The following is a 13,092-nucleotide window of genomic DNA, read 5'->3' on the forward strand; positions in this document are numbered from 1 at the left end:
CAAAGCTCAAGTTCAAATTATGTTCATTTTGTTTACATTTGCTTTGCAAATTTTATGTGTGGCTGCTTAATTCTAATTTGTTGATATGCCAAGATAGATTTTAGCTAGAACATTTAGATGTCATAACTGATTATGATGTTTACAACTTGATTATGGAAATAAATAATTTACGACCAGAAAATGACAAAAGAGTGTGTAATGACCAATATATCAAAATTCAATTTGTTATGATTTGAATCATAGATTTCAAGTGAACAAACCTTAACGACAATATAATTTGTTTCTTCAGGTGTTGCTGTGGGTAATAGTTGATATGATCGAGCGGGTGATATTGGAAGCTAAACTAAGATTTTTTTTAAATTTTTTTTTGAGGACTTAAATCTGTTAGTATTTTGTATAAATACTCTTAAATGATGGTTGATGGATATTTGTTTTGCTGTATGGAAGTTCATATTTTGTATGCACACTTCCTTTTTTCCTTGAAGAAAGAATTTTGTAAGGAATTATCATTCACCAAATGAGGTTGTAAGAAATCCTACACTGCCTTGCAATAGTAACTTGCTTTTCAATATTGTTGATCTTCCGTCCAGGTTCATCAAAAGACACTTCAAGATGTATATATGTGTGTGGTTTTAATATCGTTGATGGATGAATTCTTTAAGATGTATATATGTGTAAGGTTTTAATATAAATTTTAGACCACAGTTGCACTAGCAAAGGCTATAAAGCCATTTTGTTTAGTGTTTTTGCTCATTTTCGAAGCAAATGCACAACAGCAAGTGCATATAGAAAATTGAAGGTCATTATTCGATCGTTTTTTCCCATAAAATATTGTCTTGAAAATGACCAAATTGTCATTTGGTATCACACACTGTATTGTTCTAATTTATAGAAGTAGCTGCCTCTGCCATTCTTGACAGCAGATTTTGCGAAGTATCTGAATTTACTCTTGACTGGGAATTTTTTAAATGTGTTTTTGTTATCCATATTTTATCTCTTTTACGTTTATTTTAGGTATGGGACACATATAATTATTTTGTGAAGTGATTGAGATAATATAGCCACGGAAAATTAGAGAAGCCTGAATTGTGATATCTTTTTTGGTTCTTGAATTTGTTAAGGAAAGGAAAAAGTTAATTTTAAAAAAAATAAATGAGAAGCAAAAATTTCTTACTGGGGTTTGATTGGGCTGGGTTTAGGGTTGCTAACGAATTGAAATTTATTATTAATATAAGTATTATTATATATTTTAATAATAATTTTGTATTTTTTTAATTTTAATAAGTAAATTAATTTAAATTTAATTCATTTTTAAGTTCGAGTTTGAACTTGGCTCGTTTATGTAATTGAGCGAGCTCGAGTTCAACAAATATTTGACGAGCTGAGCTTGAGTTCGATTTTTGAAGCTCGACTAAAACTTGCTCAAGCTCGAGTTCGACTAATTCTTAATAAACGAGCTTAAACATTGAAAATTTTGATTCGGTTCGTTTGCAACCTAGTTGGGTTTCAAGGAAGAATGCATAGGAATTTTTCAAAACATTATTTTTCTTGCATGGTTCCTAGAGAAAAATGAATAGACACAAGCTAAAACACTTTGGTATTGTTTTATTTTAATGTTTTGTATTCTTGAAAATAGAAAAAACGAAAACGAACAACATTTTTTTTTTTTTTGAAGTATACTTTTTATAAGAAACTTTAATGTTGTTATTTGAAATTTTGAAAACTGTTTTTGCATAATAGTAAAAATGATTAGTTTTATTTTTGAAATCATGAAAAATAAACGCCGCCCAATGTCTTACCCTAACGGTACTATGACGTCACTATGATATTTAGCGACGCTTTTGAAACGCCGTCATAGATATTTATACATTTTAAAAATCCAACCGTTGGGGCTGGGATATAGGGACGTTTAAAAAACGCTGCCATAGCCTTTTCTTTTCTTTTTAATTGTGCTAAGCTTGACATTTAAATATAGCGATAGATATTTATACCTGTCATAAACGATTATTAAGAACTAATAATTGATGTATATTAAATTAATAAATAAACTAAAGCTTGAAAAATTCATGTTCAAATTAAAAATTAAAAAAAAAATGCATTGCATACCCAAGAATAGAAACAATTCATGTTCAAATTTTAAATACATCAATTAAAATCAAAGTCGTCTTTGTTCGCTCCCACAACCTTATCCACTATCTTTCCTTCTTTCAGGATCACAAAAGTCGTATAGCCTCTACTTCCATTTCAATTCACCCCTAGCTCTGAGTTCTGCACAAGGTAGCACACTTGAGAATATAATTTTATAACAAAGGTTGAGTTATAAACTCAAAGTTCACGAGTTTAAGAAATGCGATAACGTCATTGATTGTACGAACTTATGAAAAATAAAAAAGAATAGAGCATCACCAGCTTTATATTGTGCGATATCACCAACAATAGGAGCTGAATTATGCTTGTATATCACAAGATCAAGTAACAAGCGAGCCCTATGCAAATAGTCAAACTACATGCCAAAAGTAGTGAGTACGTAAAAACATCACACATTATAAAATTAGTCTTCATAAAACATAAGATACTGATAAGTGGACAGTTGGGTATAAATGTAAGTACCTTGATTACACCTGAAGGCAAAGGTTTCCCTTGCATATATTTGATGACGAAAAGACCACAATCATAGCTATAGGAATGAGTGTAGTTGTAACAATAGAGTCAACGAACTTAGAGATTATAACATTAATGCTTATTTAAAAATCAAGAACGATAATGTAGTGTATTACTTGTTGTCTTGGCGTGGCATGTCTTCCAACCATTGAAATGCAAACGAACTAACATCTTGAACGTAATCTTCTCCATGCGCATATTGAAGCAGCTTATGCAATGATTGTACCTGTTGGTGGTAGGTAGTAAGGTACATGATCAAGAAACAAAAAAGTGGATACAAGTGGGGTATCATAATGGTTATTCTATTACCAATAATGTAGCTTGATTTTTTCGATCCTCATCGGTGCCAATACATCTGCTGGAGTCGAATAGATAGGCAACCCGTTTTTCCATGTTTACATTCAAGCACAACCAGTGGTTTTCTCTATGGTTGAAGGGCATGTAAATCTAAAAATATAACGTCGAATGTACATGCAAAAAATAAATAAATACATAACATGGATCAAATGTTATTGTGCATGGTAAATTTGGAAATTGGGTAATAGTAGTATTTTATCATGTTACCTCCTCACAAGCATGAAGGGGGCCAGTATATCTGTAAATTCCAAAATAATCTTCTACTATATCTTTCATTGTGTCATCAGAAGGTTGACACAAAATCTTTTGCTGCATATTCAATTTTAACATATAAATAACTTGTGCCTAAATAAAAAAAGTCTTTAGGTATGGCTAATACTTACCGATACATGGGTCGGAAAGTACCAAACCTTGTGATCCTTATTTGGAAACTTTTTCCTTTGTTTATTTGTCAATTTCACAACAATGAGATTTATAATCTGCAGTGCAAAATATATGAAATTTATGAATAGGCAAAGTAAAGTGACTTGGATGATGGAATGGTAGCAAATAAAATAGGAGAAGGAGAAAAGTCTTACACACGAGGATATCCACTGATATGGTTTCAAGGACCACAATTCCTTCCGTGTGGCAGATTGTACTTCCACGTAGTGCAGTTTCATTCGTACAAGATATTCCCTAGCACATGGATAACTATGTGAGTTAAAAGGTATAGTACTTCATACATAACAAGTTAAAGGTAGTCAAATTGTACCCTTCTGAAAGAGATTCATCAAATGCATATCGTAGAACGAGACTGTCATAGTCATTTAATGGGTCTGGCAAAGGCACGGATGACTTGTAAAGGTATTGAGAAGAATAGTGCATAAAACAAATCAAGCTTGGTTAGTGTATGTTAGCGCAAAATAACCACATATACAAAAAATACTATAATAGTTAGTTCCAAACCTTTGGGATTTCAGGAACAACATTACCCCCAAGTTGATCAAGTAAATTATCAAATAGCTGATACAAGTAAAAGAAAAGTAAGAAACAAGCACTATTTGTTACACATATATCAAATATGTTTTGAGACACAATCATTTAGTTTACTTCATCGAGATTGTCATGAATATTATTGTCAATGTTGTTGTCAGTTGACGATGGCTTCAACTGTGGTCTTTTCTTCTTTACATCAAATTTCACAAAAGGTGTACGCAACCACTGACTGGCTTTGCAATTCTGGGTCCCTCGAGTCTGAGGACCACGAACAACACTACATGATGATGACATTGTTACAGCATTCATTTCGACTGCCTTTGTATCGCTCTTTTTTGCGCGCAATCTCCCCTTTTGTGGAATAGAAAGTTGTTCATTATTTAATGCTTTCCCACCAACTAATTTGGCTCGTTTCTTTGCAACTGCCTTTGCATTTGGTGGTGTGAGGATTGGTTTTGTTTTTCTCAAATGCAAAGTTTCCATTGGTTTTTTGTCATTCATATTCCTTATCTCATCCTCATCTACAAACTTCGGGGAATTGGCTGCAACCTTTTCGATACCACTATCATCGAGACCAACCATTTCAATGTCAATTCGATGCTCCTCATGTAGTTTGCTTGGTGGTGTTTTAACATTTCCACCATCAACTGGAATGCATCGTTCTAACAACTCAAGAATTTGACCAACTTGGTTCTCCATTTTGACCAGTCGCTGCTCCGCAAGTAGTTTGGTTGGTGGTGTTTTAACTTGTTCTCCATCAACTGGCATGTGTTTTTCTAACAACTCAAGAATTTTTTCAACTTGATTCTCCACTTTGGTTAGACATTTGTCATCCTCATCTTGCCTTGTGTCCTTGTGGCCTTGGACCAAAAGGGCATGAATTTCAATGACTTGTTTCTCAACTTTAGCCAATCGGGAGTCATCATTCTTGTCAATTCTTCCCTGGCTAAGAGTTACTGCATTCGACTTTTCACCAATGTTAGGCAAAGCCACCTATTCACAGATATACAATAACTTGTTAATGTCACAGGTGTAATGTAAATTGAGCTATAATTATAAAAAGTCATGTGTTGTAAATATTTACCTCAACATTTAAATATCCTCCCAAAGCTTTAATTTGATTCAAACCCTGCTTAATTTCTGAATTGCCCCAATAGGATAAGCGAGGAATGGAGTTGGAAGTAGCCACCAACTCCCTTTTGCGAGCAAATTGTTCCAAGTAAAATAACTACATGGGAAAAAAAATCAAAAAAAGAAGTCATTTTAATGTGTGTTAGACAATATACAATAAAAAATAATAGATGAAATAATTACACATCAAGGGGAAGTACCATTAGAAGAAGCAAACAGCCGCACATAGCAGACCGCTCTTTGACCTTGGCAATGGCAATGCGGTCGACAAGAAAATCAAGGGTGTGCTTTGCCCAATTGAATTGACTGATGGACTCAACATTTTTAACCATTTTAATGAATGATTGGTGTACGCCTGCCTTTGTGGTGGGGCACAAGAGGGCTCCAATGATGTATAAGACAAATTTCCTTTTAAATTCAGTTCCAGCATCTTTTGTTTCAAGCAGATAAGATTTCAAAGATGTGAGCGGAACAAATTTATTCTTCATCGCAATTTCATCACATAGGTTTGTAATTTCATCTACGGACTCTGTTAACTTCACAGGTAGACCATTGGAAGGTAATCCCATCAACTCATGAACATCTTCTACGGTGAGAAGCATTCGAAGACCGTGGACATTCAATGAATGAGTTGAAGGATCAAAGTTCTGAACTAACCAATGACACAAGTCATGATCTATGTGCGTGCACCTAAGGCTTAGGATGCCATGAAACCCCATATCACTCACTGCTTGTTGTTGTGCTTTGTCCAACCTTCTAATAATCTTACAAATTGATGTAAGCTCAATTCGGGTTTGAATTTTTACTTTTGGAGGCTTTTGTTGGACCACAGTTTTTAATTGGGCATATTGTTCAGATTGCAGCTTTCCCATTTGTATATACTTATTTTTTTCTTCTTCAGGAAGTTGATTCCATTTGTCCCCAATATCCTACATTACATGCATAAAATCATATGAACAATTACATACAAGCTTACAAGTACAAAAGGAATACTACAAACAACAAGAATACGTTGCACTTACCTTCACGTCTACTTTCATTTGGGTTTTTTTTAACTCCATTGATTGTTCTTGGCTATAAACATATGAAAATGAATATAAGAATTCGTATAATGGAAAATATATAACTACATACAAATAGATATTAACGAAATACCAAAAGAAAATGAATGGAGTGATCGGGCGCTTTGGAGGATCAGTCGGCTTATCCATTAGGCTTCAATCAGAATTCCTTGTAAAGAAAGACAAGAAAAATAAACTCATAATATCTTTGATTAGGAAAAAAAACAAACAAACAAAAATCTTAAAGGTTATAGTACATTCATCAAATGCACGACATGCACACATGAATGGATTTGTTTTATAATAATGTAGTTAACAAAGACTATGTTTCCAATGTAAAAAGGAAAGACACTAAAAAAAATTCTAATCATAAACAAAAAATGATACCCCAGTAGCTTAGGTCACATTAGCATAAAAAATAGATTAAAGAAGTTAATTTTTTTGGACAAAATTTGTAATTTGGTAAGGAAATTTTTTTGTCGCAAAAAGGAGCCAAATATTTTGGCACCATACGAATTGATAATAAAAACGACATTGTTTTTTATTTTATTTTTGGGACTATTGTAGAAAAAAAATAAAAAACGATGTCATGGTTATGTATAGCTCCTTTGCTCCTTCAAGTCTCACTTTAGGTATACAGTCAGAAGGTTGAATATCTTTATTAACTGGTTTTACTTGCTTTGGTTTTAGCTATGTTGTGGTTCACTTTCCCATATTTTATCTTGCTAATTTTTTTTTTTATTCTCTGCATGGGTTTGGGGATGGCTTGAACCACATAAAGCACTTGAAAATTATAAATGTTTAGGAAAGCAATTTGTTGGGATTCTGATATTGTGCAGTTTGTTTGGATGGGTCTCCCCCGGCTTACCATCTTGATAAGGGGTTTGGAGCAGGAATTAACAATTGGTTGGTTCATTTTGAGGTTGGTCCTTCATTTACCATTTTGTTTTACAATACAAAAAATGATTTGTTTGTTGTTAAGAAGATGATTGAAAAGAAAAATAAGAATTGTGAAATCATATAAGATACCCAATTTTCTGCAGTTTTATTGGAAATTGAATTGAGAACTGATTTTGATTTTTTTGAAATGCCAATTTCCTAGTGTATTTAGGACATGAAAATGTAGTCTGATAAGGGGAGGGGAAAATGTAATCTCTATTACACCCTTTGTTACTTGTCACTAAGTAGATTGATGGTGGAAGGAAATGAAGTTTGTACAAAGTGCTTACAATCCCTCCAGATATACATCTTTTATCTATCTATTTGGGATGATACAGTAGGAGCTTGAAATGTAGATTTAATGAATTTGGATCCATACCTGTTATATTAGCAACCTATATATATGTTTGCATATAAAATTTACTAAAATTAAAAACCGAAGAAAAAAATGGGAGCCAAACAGGGGTAGTTAATATCAATATGCTTCAAGAATTATATAGAAGCTTAGCTTCAAGGATTATATACTGTCTTATACCAGTATAGAGAACTAATTATAGAAGTATAGTAGTGTGTTGAATATTTTCTAAACTAACCGAGCAGGATGTCGAGCAGTCGAAGTGATGTCGCAGCCGGAGTGAACAACGGTAAGAGTGGTCAGAGTGATCCACGGGAGCTCTGATGAAGGCAAAAGCTGAGAGAGGAAAAAAAAAATTCAAGAAGAAGTTAATAATACTTTTCCATATATCTATAGATTGGTCTGTGCAGAAGTTAAAAAATTCAAGAAGAAGTTTAGCTTATTTTATGTTTGAATTCAAGTAAAAGAAAAGAAAAGAAAAGAAACAAAGTGCATGTACTTAGAAGCTCAGCCTCAGTTTCTGCATTGAAACATAGGTGATTTTCCTATCTCAGAAATTGTGGTAAGAGAGTTGCTCGGATTATAAAGGAAGGGTTGAGATTGAATTGCCGTATTGTGAGTCCTTGCATAGAATGAATATAGACAACATTTTGATATTTATAAATATAATAAACATGTAGTATTACTAAATAATAAAAGGCTTATCTTAGGACGAACTGGAAAATTGAAACATTTAAAGTTTGACTTCTTTTGGCGTTCTATCCGTCTTAATTGATACGTGTAATTTGTAGGTAATTACCGGTATATAAGATTTACTACTTGGTAAGGTTCCAAAAAATAAAAAAATAAAAATCCCATTTCCTCTATCTCTTGACACCTTGCTTAAATCCAAAGACTATCACATTCATTACACACAAATCTCAAAAAATGAGATGAAGCAATCACAATCTCTCTCTCTCTCTCTCTCTCTCTCTCTCTCTCTCTCTCTCTCATATTCTTGAAATGTCAATTGGCATGGGAGTTGTGTATCTAATTATACTATCTCTGTTTCTTGGATCAACCAATATTGTGAAAGCTGCTGCTGCTCTACCGTGTGATGACGACAGATGCAAAACTGGATCATGCAACAGCACTGGCTACTGTATTTGCAATCTTCCAGACCCTTCCACCATTTTAGATGGTGATCGACCTTTCCAAGGGTAAATCTAACTTGCCTGATTCATTCAAACTCATATATATATATATATATATATATGGTTTTCAATGGAAGTTTTCATACAACACTTAAATCATTCTTGTGCTAGACACCATTATAAGAAAATATTGAAATTCTTTAGCAAGATTTAAAAAAAAAAATAAATAAATGGAAGAAGAAGAAAAAGAAACAAGTAATGCTACGAACACAATTTTTTCATAGAAAAATGTACAACATGTAGTATTGCCAACATTACGTTTATTCTAGTATAATTTCATCTAGAATGAATGCAGTGCTGCCAACACTATATTTTGTGCAATTTTTGAAACTATTTCTCAATTTATAACCATATGATTTTCAATGGAAGTTTTCATACCAACTTGAATCATTAATGTACCAAACACCAATATAAGAAAATCTTGAAATTCTTCAACAAGCACTTTTTTGGTATGATATATAATTAATAATGTTATAAACATAAATTTGTCATACAAAAGTATATTGAAAAAATGCGGCCTATATCACATTCATTCTAATAGAGTGTGACTCCTTTCAAAATAAATGTCATACTATCAGTATTAATATTGCATTTATTTTGATAGAATGTGACTCTATCCAAAATAAATGTAGTGTTGTCAGTACTGTATTTTATTAGTTTTTTTTTTAAAGAAAGAATTTTGTCTCTATACTTGATGCTCATTGTTTTTTAGTTGATTAGATTCATGGAATTTAAACATCATGGAACTTCTTGTGTTCTATTGTTTTGATTAACAGGGGGAGGTTTTGTGATGAGGAAATGACAATGTGTGATGGGACTAACTCATTTTGGTGTGGAAATGGAGGGACTTGTGAGGAGATAGTTCAGGGTGAGAGTTATAAATGCCAGTGCCAAACAGGGCATAGTGGAGAGCACTGTGAGCTTGCAGGGGCACCATGTGGTGACATTTTCTGTTTCCATGGAGGTGCATGTTTGGTTGAGAATGATGTCTATGACTGTCCCACTGATTAGAAAGGAAGCATTAATTGCTCTCTCCCAACCACAACCCAAATAGGTCCTTGTTTCTCTGCCTTCTCTATCATTTGTTGCGAATTTAATTTTTTTTAAGTTGTGTTTGAATTTTAAATTTTGAAAAGATTTGAGAAGAGAATAGAAAAGAGAAAAGAAATTTAAAACTTATATTTAATTGGCATTTCACTTTTTTATTTTTTCACTACACAACAATTTTCAAGATTCTTGTGTTTTGAGATTTTTACGAAATTATTCAAAAGATTAAGGACTAAAAAATACTACTGATATAAAATAAATCACATAATGATATACAAATACTCACATGTTTATGGATCTCACACAAAATGGGAGCCACAAACATGCGAGTGTCTATCCATCATGCATTAGTAACGTTTTTAAAATTAGAACGAAAATGTATGTTATTATTATATATTAAAATGTTATGATTTGTTTTTCATGGACATTAATTACAAACCATTGCAGATTCTACAACAAATTCAATTGGGTTGCACCAACAAGAAAGCAACAGTGATGTAAATGTAAGTATATATGAGGCATACATAAACATACCATGAATTTGCAAGAAATAAAAGGATTTGTGCAAAGATTTGTAAATGAAAAGAAAAAAAAAATCTTCACAAAAAAAAAAAAGAAAAAAAAAGGGATTTGTGAATGAAATAGAGAATGAATTTTTTCACAAAAATCTCTTCCTTATTATTTTCTCTCAACAAATTGCTTCACAAATTCAAAATCCAAAAATAGTCCAAAATGCACAAAGACCCCAAAGAGATAACTAAAGCATGCACAAAAGATTTGCCATGACTGCCAAAAAAACTTCAATATTGTCGAAATTTTAAAATTGACAATAATATTTTTTAATTAATTAATTTATTTATTGTCAGACTCTTCCATCATACCTTTGATTTCAACACACTCACGCACATCTTCTGTGTGTGTGTGTGGCTAAGGAGAAAGCAGAGGAAAATACAAAAGAAAGGAAAATTGAAAACCCCAACCCATAAAACACCATAAAATTTGCAAACCGTATAACTCAATAAGCATTCAAGATCCAATAAAATCTGCACAAACCATCATAACTCAAATCTGCACACACCATAATAACTCAAAAATAAAATCTGCACACACTAAAATCTGCACACCATAATAAAATCTGCATAACTCAAACCATATAACTCAAAAACACAAAAACAGAGCAAGGAAGACAGATGTTACACTGAGAGAGTGGTGGTCCCGACGCCAACGTGTGTAGTGATTACTTTCATTTTAAGACTCAAACATGGTTAATTATTTGCAGCGAACTATTTGTGAAACATAATCGTTGGTGATTTTTGATTGTTTAGAGATAACTACTTTTACCTAGATTTCTATACTCTTCACAATTTCTGTCAAACATAGAGACAAGTCACAATTCGAATTAGAGTGTAACCAGATGGGTACATTTTGAAACAGTACATTGCTGAACTGTGATAATGATGCATCATTTTTAGTGTTACTTTAATGGCTATTGTGTGGATATTGTGAGAGAGAGGAAACATATTCAATGCAACGGTGATAAACACTTAGTATCACCATCCGATGACATGTTACCGTCTAGAGCACCGTGTATATGTTGCGGTTACTAAATTAGTATGAAAGATGTAATATCTTAAAAGTGGGGTTTACTATCCATATGTAATTGTATCATTAGTTGGTGATGGCACGTGCCAATAGAGCAAAATGGAAATCTAACCACATATGCATGCCCACATACTGCCACTAATCACTATGTGCATGTACTTTTAGCCTTTGGGAGTCCTCACCAAAACCAATATAATAGATCACATTGTTAGATTCTCATTTTATTTTCAATTTCTTCTCCATCCTCACATCAATCCAATCACACAATTGGTTTTGGTTCGATTTTCGCTAGAACCTGTCAAATTACTGAAAAGATTTTCTCTTTGCATTAAAACATGTTATGAAAAAGTTAGTGCAATAGCATAATCTTTCTGTACCTTTGAAGATCTTTACTAGACAAACTATGATGGGCAGTTTAAGGTCATTACCAGGACCATAGGGGTATGAGGGTTGTAAATTTAATTCAATCAAACTAAGTAGCATGGACATGGAGGGAAGCCATGTTCATATCAGACATGTAATGGGGACTAACACTTCTTAAACACTTCTAAAAATGTATCCATCATAACTCAAATCTGCACACACCATAATAACTCAAAAATAAAATCTGCACACCATAATAAAATCTGCATAACTCAAACCATATAACTCAATAACACAAAAACAGAGCAAGGAAGACAGATGTTACACTGAGAGAGTGGTGGTCCCGACGCCAACGGGGCTGGTGGTCTTCGGCAATGGCTGAAGCTCCAGCTATGGTGGAAGAGAGGAGGGAGGAGAAGAGAAGAGCAAGAGCAAGAGCACGACCCAGAGAGGGAGGCCAACTGGCTTCGGGACTGTTGGACTTCTGACTTTGCTCTGTTGGGTTTGGTAACCTGGTACACGACTGAGAGAGTGGTGGTCCCGACGCCAACGGGGCTGGTGGTCTTCGGCAATGGCTGAAGCTCCAGCTATGGTGGAAGAGAGGAGGGAGGAGAAGAGAAGAGCAAGAGCAAGAGCACGACCCAGAGAGGGAGGCCAACTGGCTTCGGGACTGTTGGACTTCTGACTTTGCTCTGTTGGGTTTGGTAACCTGGTACACGACTGAGAGAGTGGTGGTCCCGACGCCAACGGGGCTGGTGGTCTTCAGCAATGGCTGAAGCTCCAGCTATGGTGGAAGAGAGGAGGGAGGAGAAGAGAAGAGCAAGAGCAAGAGCCAGAGAACTGGCTTCGGGACTGTTGGGCTTCTGACTTTGATCTGTTGGGTTTGGTAACCTGTTACACCGGTTGCCTAACTTAAGAGAAAAATTATTTAATAACTTAGTTATGACCTGGTTATGAAGTAATATGGTACAAATAAATAATTAAATATAACTAAGTTATGAGTTAATATGGTGATAGTTATGACTAATATGGTATAGGTTATGATATAAAATCATATAAGTTCATAACTAAATGTATGGTACACCAAAATGTACCATAGCATCACCCGTAAACAAATAGCTACCCATCTTCCAGTTTTTGTCAAATATGAAAAATTCAGAATTATGGAGAGATCAAACCCGCCAAATAATCAAATAGATAACACTAGTCATACACACAGAGATGTATGTCTCTATGTGCATATATATTGAGAGTGAGAGAGAGAGAGATGTAATGAGGGGTTGAGGAGGAAAGTTTGGAGAAGATGGGAAGAAGAAAGGAAGAAAGGGGATAGTCAAAAGATACTATTATTAAAGAAGAAGAAGAAGATCATGATGAAGAAGATGAAAGAGAGAGAAAGAGGAGA

At 33.8% G+C, this 13,092-nt stretch overlaps 1 protein-coding gene and 1 long non-coding RNA gene across 2 annotated transcripts; one reads left to right on the forward strand and one right to left on the reverse strand.

Annotated features, from left to right (window-relative positions):
* Positions 1-2,101: 2,101 nt before the first annotated feature.
* On the reverse strand, positions 2,102-4,808 carry LOC145792499 (uncharacterized). Its single transcript, XM_082873184.1, has 11 exons — positions 4,111-4,808; positions 3,967-4,023; positions 3,773-3,855; positions 3,597-3,696; positions 3,402-3,497; positions 3,226-3,327; positions 2,971-3,108; positions 2,778-2,887; positions 2,611-2,677; positions 2,407-2,503; positions 2,102-2,268 (listed from the first exon to the last, which is right to left on the reverse strand). Exons 1-11 carry the CDS (start codon positions 4,762-4,764, stop codon positions 2,234-2,236), a joined length of 1,539 nt encoding a protein of 512 aa, XP_082729310.1. The 5' UTR covers positions 4,765-4,808; the 3' UTR covers positions 2,102-2,233.
* A 2,166-nt stretch (positions 4,809-6,974) lies between these two features.
* On the forward strand, positions 6,975-9,549 carry LOC145792500 (uncharacterized). The gene is made up of 3 exons (XR_014331896.1): positions 6,975-7,110; positions 8,558-8,681; positions 9,452-9,549. It is a non-coding gene; the product is annotated as an uncharacterized LOC145792500 (long non-coding RNA).
* The last annotated feature ends 3,543 nt before the right edge of the window (positions 9,550-13,092 follow it).

Source organism: Camellia sinensis, chromosome 6 (genome assembly GCF_055761805.1).
Source record: "Camellia sinensis isolate YWXY chromosome 6, ASM5576180v1, whole genome shotgun sequence".
Taxonomy (NCBI): Eukaryota; Viridiplantae; Streptophyta; class Magnoliopsida; order Ericales; family Theaceae; genus Camellia; species Camellia sinensis.

What these genes read in the sequence shown, in the direction of transcription:
- LOC145792499 (XM_082873184.1), bottom strand. Translation starts at nt 4,764, where the DNA reads ATGCCAGTTGATGGAGAACAAGTTAAAACACCACCAACCAAACTACTT. An exon ending in TTGTTCCTGAAATCCCAAAG is followed by an intron (nt 3,856 to 3,966) that starts GTTTGGAACTAA and finishes TACCTTTACAAG; the next exon opens with TCATCCGTGCCTTTGCCAGA. An exon ending in TGCCTTCAGGTGTAATCAAG is followed by an intron (nt 2,504 to 2,610) that starts GTACTTACATTT and finishes TTTGGCATGTAG; the next exon opens with TTTGACTATTTGCATAGGGC.